The sequence below is a fragment of the Dipteris shenzhenensis genome, chromosome 31 (assembly GCF_047967505.1).
Source record: "Dipteris shenzhenensis isolate YYH24624 ecotype China chromosome 31, Dip_SZ_1.0, whole genome shotgun sequence".
NCBI classification, from domain to species: domain Eukaryota; kingdom Viridiplantae; phylum Streptophyta; class Polypodiopsida; order Gleicheniales; family Dipteridaceae; genus Dipteris; species Dipteris shenzhenensis.
In genome coordinates this window covers 19153322-19167433 of record NC_141626.1, presented here as the reverse complement: position 1 = coordinate 19167433, position 14112 = coordinate 19153322, and the positions used below count along the sequence as shown (strand labels likewise).

At 46.0% G+C, this 14112-nt stretch overlaps 1 protein-coding gene across 1 annotated transcript in view; it reads right to left on the bottom strand.

Annotated features, from left to right (window-relative positions):
* The window catches only part of LOC147881156 (sister chromatid cohesion 1 protein 4-like), a 60735-nt gene that overhangs the window by 15552 nt on the left and 31071 nt on the right, over positions 1 to 14112 (bottom strand). The window contains exons 5-8 of the mRNA XM_087370180.1: positions 5285 to 5352; positions 4652 to 5172; positions 4412 to 4517; positions 4153 to 4289 (exon numbers count right to left, since the gene is read on the bottom strand). Of these exons, the coding sequence (XP_087226306.1) occupies positions 4153 to 4289; positions 4412 to 4517; positions 4652 to 5172; positions 5285 to 5352 (832 nt within the window). The remainder of the gene's footprint in view (positions 1 to 4152; positions 4290 to 4411; positions 4518 to 4651; positions 5173 to 5284; positions 5353 to 14112) is intronic.

Genomic DNA, 14112 nt, shown 5'->3' with positions numbered 1-14112 from the left:
CGGACTTGCAGTGCAGGGCATTGCTTTGTAAGGTGGTGGTGAGGGGACTCATGCTTGGGCAGGGACCTTGGAAGGATTTCTTTTTTTGACGCATTCAAGCTTGCACACCTACCTTGGGAGATGATTGGGTGGACAGCCCTTGCTGGATTTTTACTTCCGCCTCTCTCAGGTCTCCTACCTCTCCTCTCATGACTGCCATCCTAAAAGCTTGGGGGAGCTTCAGAAACACTCTTCGAAGGGTTCCGCCCTCTACCCTTGAAGAGATTGATAGGCAGCCGATCATTTGGAACGATAGTATACTTGATGAGCATGGCAGACCACTGGGCACTTCCCATTATATGCAGTGGTCTAGATGGGAGAGAGGCCCCGCCTACACCGTAGGCACTTGGAAGGATTTTATCTGGCTACCTGAGGATCAGAAGCTCCAGTCCGTGAGTCACCTCAGAGGGGTAGCACGCAGGATTCAACAGATAGGTGTAGCCATCTTGGTGGAATGGACAGTTGAGATGCCTATTACTTCCACTACTTGGATGGGAGCTTTTTCGAGGACAGCAGTTCCTCCACAGGTGATCGCTCTTCGAGATCTCGGGAAAGATGCTCTAGTCTTTGACGTTGGGGATGGAGGTATACTCTCTAGATTCACGGATGATATTCTTCTAGAGGTTGCCTTTTAGCCTGTCAGGATTGCTGGTTTTGTGGACCATGGAGCGGGCTTGCAGTGGTACTTAGACTCCGACCCTCTACTCTTGGCCCTGAGATCTTGGAGGTTGTGGTTATTTGGAGGTGCACCTATCAGGTGCTTGCAGTGGGACCCAGGAGAGTGGGAGTGGATAGATCATGGGCACCGAGAGAGGGGGATTCCCTTCTTTCGTTTCACGGTTGGTAATGCCAGGAGATTTCAGCTGAGCAGTAGAGGTTGGATTCCCTCTAGAGCCCCCCATTGGGATAGCTTCTTCATCACCGTAGATTTGTGTAGGAATATCTGGAGGCGGCTCTGGAAATCCCTCAGAAATAGAAAGATCACTCTTTTCTTTTGGCTTTCTATTCATGGAGGGATTGTAGTGAACCTGTGGAGATCACGATTTGGGGCTGATCCCACTTGCCCTTGTTGTCATTTTGCAGAGGAGTCAGTGCGACATTGCCTTTCGGACTACAATCAAGCGAGAATTGTTTGGAAAGGAGTTGCTCGGATACTCAGCATTTTTCATACTTCCCCTTTCTTCATGACTTCGGGCTCGGTCGCATGGTTATCCCTTACTAGGCCCCATGTGTTTTATGAGGGTGAGCCTTCTTCTTGGGCACTCTCGATCTGCCGACAGGTGATAGAGTCTTGCTCTCTTCAGGATGTACCACATATTCCTTTCAGAGCTTCACATGTTTCAGTGGACACCTCTTGGGAGATTTTGGCTAGCATTTCCTCTTGGCACATTTGGAGAGCCAGATGCACAGAGGCCTTGGATGACACCCCGATACACCCATCACAGGTGTTCACGGGTATTTGGAGTGACACGGTTCACACTTTGATAGCCATATGGGCTAGCATGCAGGGCCCTTCACGGGCAGCCTCTTCTAGGAGGACTGTATTTCTTCGAGTTTGGAGGGGTTCTCCCTTTTTCTCGGAGGTTGCTACCGGATTGAGATGGCACTATCAGCCCCAATCCTTTCTTTTGGCTCTTCAGCTTTTCATGCATTGCATGGTGTATCCCGTATTCCCATATGGAGCTTGCTCTAACGGTTTTCTTTAATACTTAATAGAAGTCTCTTTTTTGCCCAAAAAAAAACTCAATGCCAAGACAATAGTGCAATAAGACCAAATCTATCATGTCAAATGTCTGACATAAAGCTAACTGCACTGCTGCAATTTGCTCCCTGGAGTAGTATGTCATCCACATAAAGCACTAGAATGACCAAATCTACGTTTCCTTGCAGAACATAAAGATTAGGCTCTGTATGTGTATTAACAAAGCCTTGGGACAGCAGATAATGATGTATCTTGTGATACCATGCACGGGGTGCTTGTTTGAGACCATATAAGGCTTTCCTAAGCTTGCATACCTTGTGCTCTTGTCCTCTTGTTCCTTTACCACAAATCCTTGGGGTTGCTGTACATAGACCTCTTATTTGAGATCTCCATTCAAAAAGGCAGTCTTAACATCCATCTGATAGACTAACCAACCATAATTTGCAGCAAGAGAAATGACACAACGAATGGTAATTCTTGCTACCGGAGCAAAAGTCTCCTCATAGTCGATTCCCTCTTCTTGAGCATACCCCTTGGCAACAAGACGGCCTTGTACTTTTCCACAGTACCATCGGCATGATACTTGACCTTATAGTTCCATTTGGCTCCCACACTATTTTTACCGATGGGTGCATCAACCACATCCAATGCCAATAGACCTAATTTCAGATTCCATGGCTTTGCCATGAAGGATGTCCTCAAATCGTTGAGGCTCAATTTCAGCTTCCATAACGGAGGTCATCAATGCAAAATCGACCTGTCCATGAGCACTTTTTATGCTTGCCCTGGTTCTCACCACAGTAGGCTGATCCTTTGCATCCTGAATGGTCAACCTTGCCCATTTTGGAATGGATTTCTCAACTGTATAGCTAGCTGTACCACCGGGAGTTATATCCTAAGGTTGACTGACTCCACAATGGTGATAATGTATCCAAACATTGGGCTGTTTTCCCTCACTAGCTGGCTGCTCATCTGGAACATCTGAGGGGGAAACATCCTCAACATGTGGAAAACTGGCTGAAGTACGAGAGGAAGGAGTATCCTCTGGAGAATCCATATCATCATCCTCAAAGGAATATCATCATGAGGTGGCAAATCCACACTAGTTGGCTGCATGCATTCATTTTCAGCAAATGCAACATCTTTGCTGATTATGTGTCTACATTTTCCAAACTTCTTCTCAGCTATGCACAAGCTGCTTAGCAAGGGAAATTGGTGCATACTTATTTACTATAAGAAACCAAAGGGTCCACAAAGGAATCGAAAGTGAAGAGGGCAGCTGAACCACATGGAGGAGGGGGCAGCTTAGCAACATGGTGGAGTTACTTGCTCTACCAATCGATTGTGAAGAGATTAACAATGAATGAGTGTTGCTTCACGCCAAGCCCAAACCGCTATGTGCACGGAAAATATATTAACACACAACATCACACGAGCATCACACTACTTGAACTGGATCCTACTCAATGTATGCACACAAGCATGTATAAACCCAACACTCGGATCTGGAAATAGACAGCGAGATATTGTCACACCAAAATATGAATAGATATGTTCATATGCATAGATACCACATGAATAGCGGTATAATTCCGGATTGGTGCTTCTCAGCTCCCTTTTTCTATCCTATGTTTTGTTGCTTGAAGAGCTCTACACATGCGCCAATGGCTGCTGAAATTATATGTTTGCTGTTGCCTTTGCTGCACTCTGCAACGGCCAAAATATTCTTCTTTAGTGCCTGGGTCTCTTTAATGGCTGATATGTGGTGTCTCTCTGCCCTCGCCAGGGAGATTTTATATACAGATGAATGCCCCATCCTGGCTGACCACCCATGCTCACTGATGTGTATCTCAAGAGCTGATTCATAAACCTTTGCCATCAAGTGACCCACTAGGTAGTCCTGTAGTTTCCTACATCCATGGGATTCCCTGCCTTTTGAAAGGGTATGATGGTGTTCATAGTCCAGGAAGTGAGAGAGAGAGAGAGAGAGAAAGAAAGAAAGAAAGTTTATTAAAGTCTTCGGGAGACCGTGAAGGTCTATGAGACTAAAGATAACTGATACAATGAGAGAGAGAGAGAGAGCTTTAGTCTAAATCTAAGAAAAACAAGTTGAACGTAGAATATATTTGACATGCCTAGCATACTAGAGATCTGTTAGTGTGGGTATTGTCATGATGTCAATGAGTGGTAGAAATAAAGTAAATAAAATATATCATTCTGCACATAAACTACAGTCTCTTTTCTAGACAATGCTTGTAGTTTTCGTTTCTTGGTAAATATCTGTCATTTTTTCTCTGAGTTTTTGCTTATATAAAGAGAACTTTCGTTTGCTAGTACCCATTTTGATGCCTTTCCATAATCATACAAGCTTGGTGCAATCATCCCATTCCTTTCGCCTTTCCTTCACGTACCAGGAATAGACGGTTCTGATATTTTTTGCTCGATATGACTGGCCCTTTGGGACATCCAGATTTCGTATTCAGTGGAAGGAGCCTTTCTACGAACTCGACCAATGTCACTTGTGCTGCTCAGTTGCCTTTTCATAGCACTGTAAGAAGAACGAGTTGCACAGACTTCAGCAAATTTATTATGAGTGGCCAGCTAAAAGCAGCAGCACCACCACAAGCATGGTTGGCAGGAGAAGAAATCTTTGAAAGAGAGAACACTTACAGACTTGATATTGTGACTATGTCATCAAACACTTGTTTCCTTTTCCTCCTATCCCGTCTGGCTATCAGTGGTGTAGGCATGACTTCAAATTTAGGCGTTCTTTCACCTGGCAAACATAAATCATGTATGTTAGAATTCCAAGAAACAAAATACGGAACTCCCATTGATCAAAACTAATCTGTAACACATATGTGCATGGTTCCCACATATTTGTAACCAATGTGAAGTAGATGTACATACCTAGGATGGTTCCCAAGATGTCATTATCTTCAAAGGCAGCCCTTGGACTCCTGAATGGTGAAGGCTCTTGAGGCCTGGCAGGAGTAACCTCTTCCCTTGAAATAGGGATTTCCTCACTAATATGTCCTTCAACCTCATCTCCCTTTGCCATGCTTTGGTGTTCATCTGCTATAATCATTCTTACAGGAGCATCCTTGTGCCCAGAGGGCTCTTCAAGTTCAGTGGGAACCTCCTGTTCACTAACCTCTGGTGCAGCCCGTAGTATCTCAATATCTACAACCCCATTGGCTTTATCTCTCTTTGCGGCTGGAAATACTGTTTCAGGCTCCTTTGGTGATAGCGCTTCTGCCAATATTTGACCTTGTGGCTCCTGCTGCTCAATCAAGACAGGCACTGCTGAAGAAACATCTGCATCCACATCCGCATTTCTCACTCCAAGAACTCCAGGAGCAGCTTCATCCTTGTCAATCTCCATCCCATCAAGGTCCATCGCTTCTTCAAGGGGTAGATCTGGAAGCACCCTGCAACAAAACAATTCTTCCCATTAGGCTGATCCCTATCTCAAAAGCCCTACTTCACAATTCCAACAAATTTAGCAAAAATGTTCAAAGTGTAATGACAGTCGTTACTCACTCTTCTTCTACAGTCCTTGGAGCCATTTCTTTTGGACATGGAATATCAGACATTCGAGGAAGGGGCTCCTACAGCATTGGTAGAGACTTATGTTTAATAATATGATTACATTTTTTTCAATCAAACTGTCCAAAAATCTCAAGCTTACATACATATATAAACATCTCTCTCTCTCTCTCTCTCTCTCTCTCTCTCTCTCTCTCTCGCTCGCTCGCTCGCGGAAGACCAATGGGTCTATGAGACTGAGAGAAACTGATACAATAAGCTGAAAGGGTGGAGCTACGAACGAATTATGCTAAGTGCTAAGTACTATTCATAGCATTAGCAGAATCATCATCACCATATCAAATCTAATATCAAGTATGGTCGGATACATCAGGTACGTAAATGGGAGAGAGAGAGAAACAGAGAGAGACTTACACACACACTTTGTTTTTGAAAAGTGAAATCCATGTATTTTTATATTACAAGAGGCAGTCCCCAAAAGATTTCATTGTAAGACAAGTAAATCGAGTAATCTGTCCAACGAACAAACATGTAATCATAAAGGGATTGCCTGAGTGACATCTGGAAATAGTGAAACATGGAAGCTGTAGAGTCTCCGAAGACTATGGTTTCTTTCTTTCCATAGAGTTGAGAGTATCCAAAAAAATATCAAACTCGTGCCACCGTGGGTGAATACTGAAAAGCCCAAAAATATTGCCAAAGCAAGCAGTAGGAAATTGTTGCAATAGAGACACTCCCAAGCAATCACTATGTTGTCAAGCATTGACCACATGTCGACCATATGTCGTCACGCGTTGACCACAGGTCGATCATGTGTCAACACATGTCAACCACAGGTTCACCCAGGAGTACCACACCTAAAGTGGCCTTGTGTTGACACATGTCAACCACAGGTTCACCCAAGAGTACCATGCCCAAGGCGATCTCATCTCGAGCTACGCACATGGAGCGGTGAGCTCCACGCATGGAGCAGTCAGGGGCATTAACACTTGCACATGGCAAAGACGTGTTCAGTGGTTCAGTGGTGCGGTGTTCCAGCTCACATGCACATGGAGTATTTACACCACCCCGACTAGAAGAGGCTGGCGATTCAGGAAGTCACCCAAGCGAGATCCAACGGCGCAACGACTATCTCCAACAGCTGAGGAGATAGGAGGATCACCAATCACGAGAAAGGGGGGCGATTCTCAACCAAGGGAGGGACCCTCCAAGGCACAAGGATGAGGATGAAGGAGAAGGGGAGGATTCGAGAAAGGGAGAGCATTCAGCATTGAGCATTCGACGTTCGGATTGAAGGAAGGGGGGGGGGGGAGAGAGAGAGAGAAAGAAGTAAAGTTTATTAAAGTCTTCGGAAGACCAATGGGTCTATGAGACTGTGAAAATCCTGATACAACAAGCTGTGGTAGTGGAGCTACTAAACAAGCATCCATACCAATGCAAAATGCAAAAATGCATAATGGCAGTACTAAGTCCTAGGTACAACATAGTCATATCGATGGTCGACTATATATCAATCTCAGCATCATCATTAATATCATCATCATCATCGACAACAGCAAGATATCAGGATGGATGAGGTAGTGGAGGCATGAAGTCAGCAATAGAGTGCTGTCGGCCACTCAGAGGTGCGGTCCTGGCACGTCTCCTGGTCGTAGCTCTGCGTCTAACCAGGGCTACTGTGACCCCCGTCGGTCGGGCTCCAACTCTAAACAAGGAGGGGATGTCCCCAAGTGTGGGCTGTGTGTCGACCCTCTATCTGAGGTGTCGCGTCACTGGCTCCGGGTCACGGTCATGTCGAGGCCTCATCTCGTGGGGGTCCATGTGATCTAGCTGAAAGAACTCCGTGATAGAGCTCTGAGAGGGATCAGCCGAGGAAGAAGTGTGTGGAGAAGATAGGGACTTGAGCTATGAGCTCGCCTGTTGTACCTCTGTGTCCACTATTGGGATAGACCTGTCAGAGACAGCAACCTCTTGTGACAAGTGACTTGTGGCTGCTGTTCTAGTGATGTGTACTTCGGTCAACTTGGTCAATCTTTCATCCTTTCTGTTTCCTTAGTATATGGGGATTGTTCACGACACTCCGGTGCATGATGACTGTCTCTTATTGCATTCATGTTGTAAACTTCTCATTTCAATGTGACCGCCACCTGGCATAGTGCACTCATACGATGCGATTTACAACATTACAACCTACAACACCCGCACATCACTGCATGGTGCACTTCGCGCGATGATGGTGGGACACTGCTGGTGTTGAGTAGCAAGAGGGAAGTGGAGTTCTACGGTTCTAGAGGAAAGAGTTCTTATGCTGAGTAGTTCTGATACCCTTGAGGGAGCTAGTGAGAGAGCTAGGAGGCATTTGAGGAGAGTGGAGAGGAGACTTCCAGTTGACCAAACTCAATACAAAAAAGCATTACGCAAGATAGAAGTTCGCAAAGCCTTCAAGGCAAGCACAAAGTGAACCTATTGGAGCAGTAGCCAGAGCAAGTAACTTCATCGAAACTCTCATCAATCTAGACCAAACAGGATCCTTGGTGGTCTGATCGGGACTCTGGAGAAGAAGAAGTACAAAGTAGAGAGCGGTTGAAAGAGGAAAGTACCAAGGACGAGGGCTCCTCAGAAACGCATCAGGGTCAAGACAGCCCCTCTTCTCGAGTTGCAACAATGTCTTCATCAACAACCACTTCAACCACTTTAACGAGAGTAGTGCCTACTTCAGCACCGGACTTGACATCCAATGGTGGTCAAGCTACGATTTCGTCTACTATGCACAACCCCGGTCCTTCGAGTCTAGTTTCTACATCCATGACACCCATGGGTTCTCCTCTTGCTCTGGTCATGTCCCTACCCTCTACGCTGCCATTTCCATTATCTCTGCACTTTCCTACTGCTACTCATCCATCTTACATGGCTTCGGACCCCTTTCTTCTCTTATCCAACTGCCTAAGCATCCTCATTGACCCCCACGTTCCCTATGTCTTCACCATCTACTTTTGCAACAGTAGTGCCTGCGGCATATGCAGTACCATCTATAGCCTCTATGGCTACATCAATAATAACTTCACCAATGTGGCCTCCTGCATGGGGTGTTGTCTCATCAACTGCTCCACCATATGTCTCCATGGTACCCACATTGAGTACCGCTCCGTTAAGAGGCCCTTCAACGTCTGGAGGCTCTCCAGCTCTTTCACCTGCTTTAGTTTCTTGGGTGGGTACAGTGGTTCTCAATCCTGGAGAAAAATCCAGACTTCTTGAGTTACTCAACAAGGTCCATGTGAAGATTCAGAAGTTCAAAGGGTCACCTACATGAGGACGTGGAAGCTCACGAAAGGAAATTGCTCACGGCATGCAAAGCCAATGTTGTGGAGAACGAGCATGCCTTTCTACACATCTTTCCCTTGTCATTGGAGGAAGCAGTTGATATATGGTATAGTCAATTTCCCCTTGATCATTTTCAAACTTGGACAAATCTTACTTGCTCCACCTGGATGGGGGCATTTTCCAGATTGGGAGTTCCTTTACAGGGGATTGCTTTTCTTGACCCACATGAGGATGCCTTAGTATTTGATGCTTCTTCGAGGGGCAGGCTGTCCAGATCCACAGGCAATATCTTGTTGGAGGTACCGTTTCAGCCAGTCAGGATAGTGGGCTTCATGGAGCATGGCTCTCTTTCACAGTGGTACTTGGATCCTGACCCGCTTCTCCTCGCCCTTGGCTCATGGAGGCTGTGGCTCTATGGAGGTGTCCCAATTAAGTTTTTGCAGTGGGACCCTGGGGAATGGGAATGGATAGTTGAAGGGCACCGAGAGAAGGGCATCCCCTTCTTTCGTTACACGGTCAATAATGCCAGGAAATTGCAGCTCAGCTGTAGGGGTTGGAGGCCCACCAGAGCTCATCATTGGAAGAACTTTCAGATTCCTGCTGACTTGCAGAAATTTTTTTGGCAGACTCTGGAAATCCCACCGAAATAGAAAAATCACTCTCTTCTTTTGGCTTTCTATTCATGGTGGGATAGCAGTAAACCATTGGAGGTCCAAGTTCGGAGCTCACCCTTCTTGCCCTCGCTGCCTTGTTGCTTTGGAGACAATACAGCACTGCCTTTGGGATTGCAGACAGGCGAGAATCATATGGAAGGGGATTGCAAGACTTTTCAGCACTTTTGTTCGCCTACCTTTCTATATGACCTGGGGATCAGTGGCTTGGCTTACTCTTTCAGGGCCCCAAGTATTTTTTGAGAGACTTGATTCCTCTTGGGCTCTTCACATCTGACGACACCTTGTGGAGTCGTGCTCTCTAGAGGATGTTCCGGCCACTCTTTTCAAGGCTGCTCACTCCTCAGTCGACTCTCCATGGGAGATCCTAGCTAGCATTGCAACATGGCACATTTGGAGAGCCAAATGCACTGAGGCTTTGGAGGGTTCTCAGGTTCACCCTTCTCAGATCTTGGCCAGTACTTGGACAGATACGATACACACTCTGATGGCCATTTGGGCGACCATGCAGGGATCATCTCGAGCAGCCTCCTCCAGGAGAGTTACTTTTCTCAGAGATTGGAGAGACTCTCCCTTCTTTGCTGAGACTTCTATAGGGTTGAGATGGCATTTTCAGCCTCAGCCTTGGTTTCTTTCTACCTCATTCCTCTGAGGGAATTCTTACGAACTTTCAAATTGGAGAAGTTTGAACGTATGATTGTCCAGGAGTTGTCCACTGACACCATGAAGCCTGGGGAAAGCATCTCTGAGAAGTACACAAGGATGAGGGTCTTGGCAGTGAAGATGTCTGTGCCACCTAATGATGTTCTCATGAAGGGGTGTTTTTGAAAGCATTACCCCCTACCATTGCTATAAGGCTGGTAGACAAACTCCCTGAACATGCCTCACTCCAAGACTTCTTGAAGGAAGCAGTCAAAGATGGAACGGTCGCAATTAAGTTTTGCCTCATCATCAACTTCGACCACCCAGCAAGGGAAAAAGAAGGTGGAGTGTGAAGAAGAAGATGATGAGGTGGCAATTTGAAGCTGAAATGGACTAAGGGCTCAAGGAGGCTCATGGAGGGTGAACCGCCGGCTCCGATACCACATCTTGGGGAGTGGGAGAGAAGATGGACATCATGGAGAAGAGTGTGGGAATCAATGGGCAAAATGTTCCATTGATTTGAGAGAAAATCCTCTCTTTTATAGAGTAAGAGAGAGGGTGAGGGTGGCCTAGATCATAGACACCTCTCCTACATCAAGGCAATCAGCCTCCTAAATCAAAGGCACCTCCCCATGTGGGGGCCTTTGCATTATATCATCACTTATGTCATGGTCTAGACACATCATAGCACTTAGTGTGCTACACACACACGCACACACACATGATCATTAGGACAAACCCTTGATCACACAATTCCCAACAAGAATAACACCAAACATCACTTGCCATAGAAAAATTTGTAGGCGAAGAGAAAGTTTGTAGGACCAAAGCTGCTGCAACACACACACACACACACACACACACACACACACAGAGAAAAAGAGAAATTTACATGCCTCAAGAAGGGGATACCACAACTGCCCAAAAGGGGACACAAGTGCAAGTTTATTTCAATAAGAGGGCAGGACGAGTTAAGATTCTCCGGCAGACAAACAAGCTGAAAGGCACACGGGTATGGATATATGAAGAGCTCACCCCGACTCAGGTCAAACAAAGAAATGCTGAACGTACTAATTGAAGGATGCACGCAAAGCAGAAAAACGTGCAGTCTACCGTGATGGAATGGATCTAATTAGATGCTGAACGTACTAATTGAAGGATGCACGCAAAGCAGAAAAACGTGCAGTCTACCGTGATGGAATGGATCTAATTAAAGGCTCTCCATCTAACAGATGTAATGCAAGCCACTTTTGATATAAGACTTTTAGGTGTGCTAAATAATGTTGGGCTGAGATGCCCTGAGCACTCCTTGACTCTCTAGAGTTTCTAGCAACTACTCTTTTTTGTGTGTACTTTGTCTCATAGTCTCGTGAGGGCTTTTGAAAACGTTAATATAATTTATTTCTCTCTCTCTCTCTCTCTCTCTCTCTCATCATCAAAAGGACCAAGACAATCCTTTGGTAGTCCCCCAATGCGCAATATTCTCTTATTATGTACTATTGCTTCCTACTCTCTTTACTTCTCCATAGAGATCTGTTATATTATTGATTTTGCTATTGGCCACAATAACCATTTCTTTCTTGGCTGAGCTGACCTGAGTAGTGATCATCTCTTCAACCATGGAGACACGTGTTGGAGATGTGCTGCATTTTTCCATAACTTGTGCAATAATTTCTTGCTTGCATTCCCTCTCCATCTCCTTCACCTTTCTTCCAAGAGCTGCAACGATAAGCCTGAGCTCTCTCACGTCTTGCTGTAGGAAGTATATTTACTCCTGTGGATCAGATCCAATCCTCCAATTGTAGTGCAAAATCCATAGGGACGTGAGACACTTCAAGTTCTACGGGACCTAGCAATCACTATTAACTAATAGTGATCCCTTCTATCTAGTGCATGAAAATATTACAAACTTGCTATGTAGTGAGTACTTGTTGAACTATCTTGTGTGCTAGTCCTAGTACCTTGTAGTAGTATTCCAAAACCTCTTCTAAGTAGCTTCCTAGCTTTTTGGCAGGCTGCTCCAATAGATTTTTCAAGTTATCTCTGCTGTCACCATAACCTTCTCTGATGGGTGCTAGGCTCTACATTTTAGGAGTACATGCTACTCCCCCTATGGGGCAGATGTTGCATATCCTTTTTTTTTTTGGATTCTAGGTCTTGCCCACCCGCCCCTTTCCACCTCTAGATCATGTGAACTCGTTCTGATTTTTTATTTTTTTTCCCAAAAAAGAGACTTCTATTAAGTAAGAAAGAAACTCGCTAGAGCAAGCTCTGAGCGAAAATACAACATCATGAAATCATGAGGATAAATAAAACCCCCTCAAAGTGAGGTGGAAAACAACCAAGGCTGAGGCTGAGAGTGCCACCTCAACCCTGTAAGAGTCTCGGAGAAGAAAGGAGAGTCCTTCCATTCCCTGAAGAAAGAAGCCCTCCTAGCTGAGGCTGCACGGGAGTCTCCCTGTATCCTCATCCATATGGCCATCAAGTATGTACGGTATCTGTCCAGATACTAGCCAAAGTGTGCGAGGGATGAACCTGAGTTACTCTCCATAGCCTCTGTACATTTGGCCCTCCAGATATGCCATGATGCTATGCTCGCTAAAATCTCCCAAGAAGTATCCACCGAGACATGTACATCTGTAAAAGGAAGGTGTGGTACCACATCCAACGAACATGACTCAATCTAATGACGTCGAACCAAAATGGCCCGAGAGGAGTCAAGTCTCTCATAGAATACCTGAGGCCCTGTAAGAGAAAGCCAACCACTGAGCCCCATGTCATAAAGAATGGGGAGTGGGCAAAGTGACTGAAAATCCTGGCTACCCCCATCCAAATCATCCTCGCATGTCTGCAGTCCCATAAACAATGCTGAATAGTCTCCGAAGCAGAGAAGCAACGAGGGCAAGTAGGGTCGGCTTTGAACCTCGATCTCCAAAGGTTCACTGCAATCCCACCATGGATAGAAAGCCAAAAGAAAAGAGTGATCTTTCTATTCCTGTGGGATTTCCAGAGTCTCCTCCAGAAGCACCTCTGCAGATCCGTAGTGATATCAAATGTCTCCCAATGAGGAACTCTGGAAGGTCTCCAACCTCTACCACTGAGCTGAAATCTCCTGGCATTACTAACCGTGTAACGAAAGAAGGGGATGCTCTTCTCTCGATGCCCTGCATCAATCCACTCCCACTCTCCAAGGTCCCACTGCAAATACCTAATGGGAACTCCCCCGTAAAGCCAAAGCCTCCAAGACCCGGTGGAGAGAAGCCGGGGGTCTGGGTCGAGGAACCACTCTGAATTTGATCCCTGCACCAAAAGACCTACAACCTTGATAGGCTGAAAAGCAGACTCAAGCAAGATGTCCTCTGTGGATCTGAGCAATCTGCCACCATCCTGTACAGTAAAAACCAAAGTATCCTCCTGTGCATCTCGAAAGGCCAAAACCTGAAGCAGAACACCGCCTCTCGTAAAAGTACCTGCCCAAGTGGAGCAAGTGAGTGGCATATCATCTGTGTCTACCCACTCTTCTGGAAGGGCTGCCTCAATCTGCAAGATCCTCCCTACACTCCCTCTGAGATATCCCGTCAACTAAGACTTGGTCTCCTCTGGAAGCCTCCGGAAAGCTTTCCAAGACCCCAAAGATGATGCAGGTCCCCTCTCCCACCTGGACCACTGCATGTAGAGTGAGGCACCAAGTGGTCTGCCATGATCATCTAAAATACTGTCATTCCACATGATGGGTTGCCTATCAATCTCTTCATGAGAGGAAGGAGGAATCCTCCGAAGAGAGCTCCTCAAACTGACCCATGCTTTCAGAATGGCAACCATGAGAGGGAACGCAGGTGATCTGAGGTGTGATGTAGTGAAGATCCACCTAATACTGTTCATCCAGTCTCCTCCTGAAGAAAGTATGCATCTCTGAATGTTGCTAATAAGAAAGGCCTTCCACGGTTCTTGCCCTGGCATGAGTCCCCGCACCACCATCTTGCAAAGTAAAGCTCTGCATTGCAAATCTGGATCAATAATATTGAGACCTCCTTCCTGCGTGGGAAGGATGAGGGTCTCCCAAGCCACCCTGGCTAAGGTATCTGCTGTGCCATCAAGCCCACTCCAAAGAAAATTTCTGATCGGTCTCCTGAGCTGAGTGATGCAGTCCCTAGAATAGCACCAGCAAGAACAAACAAACCAGGCCGT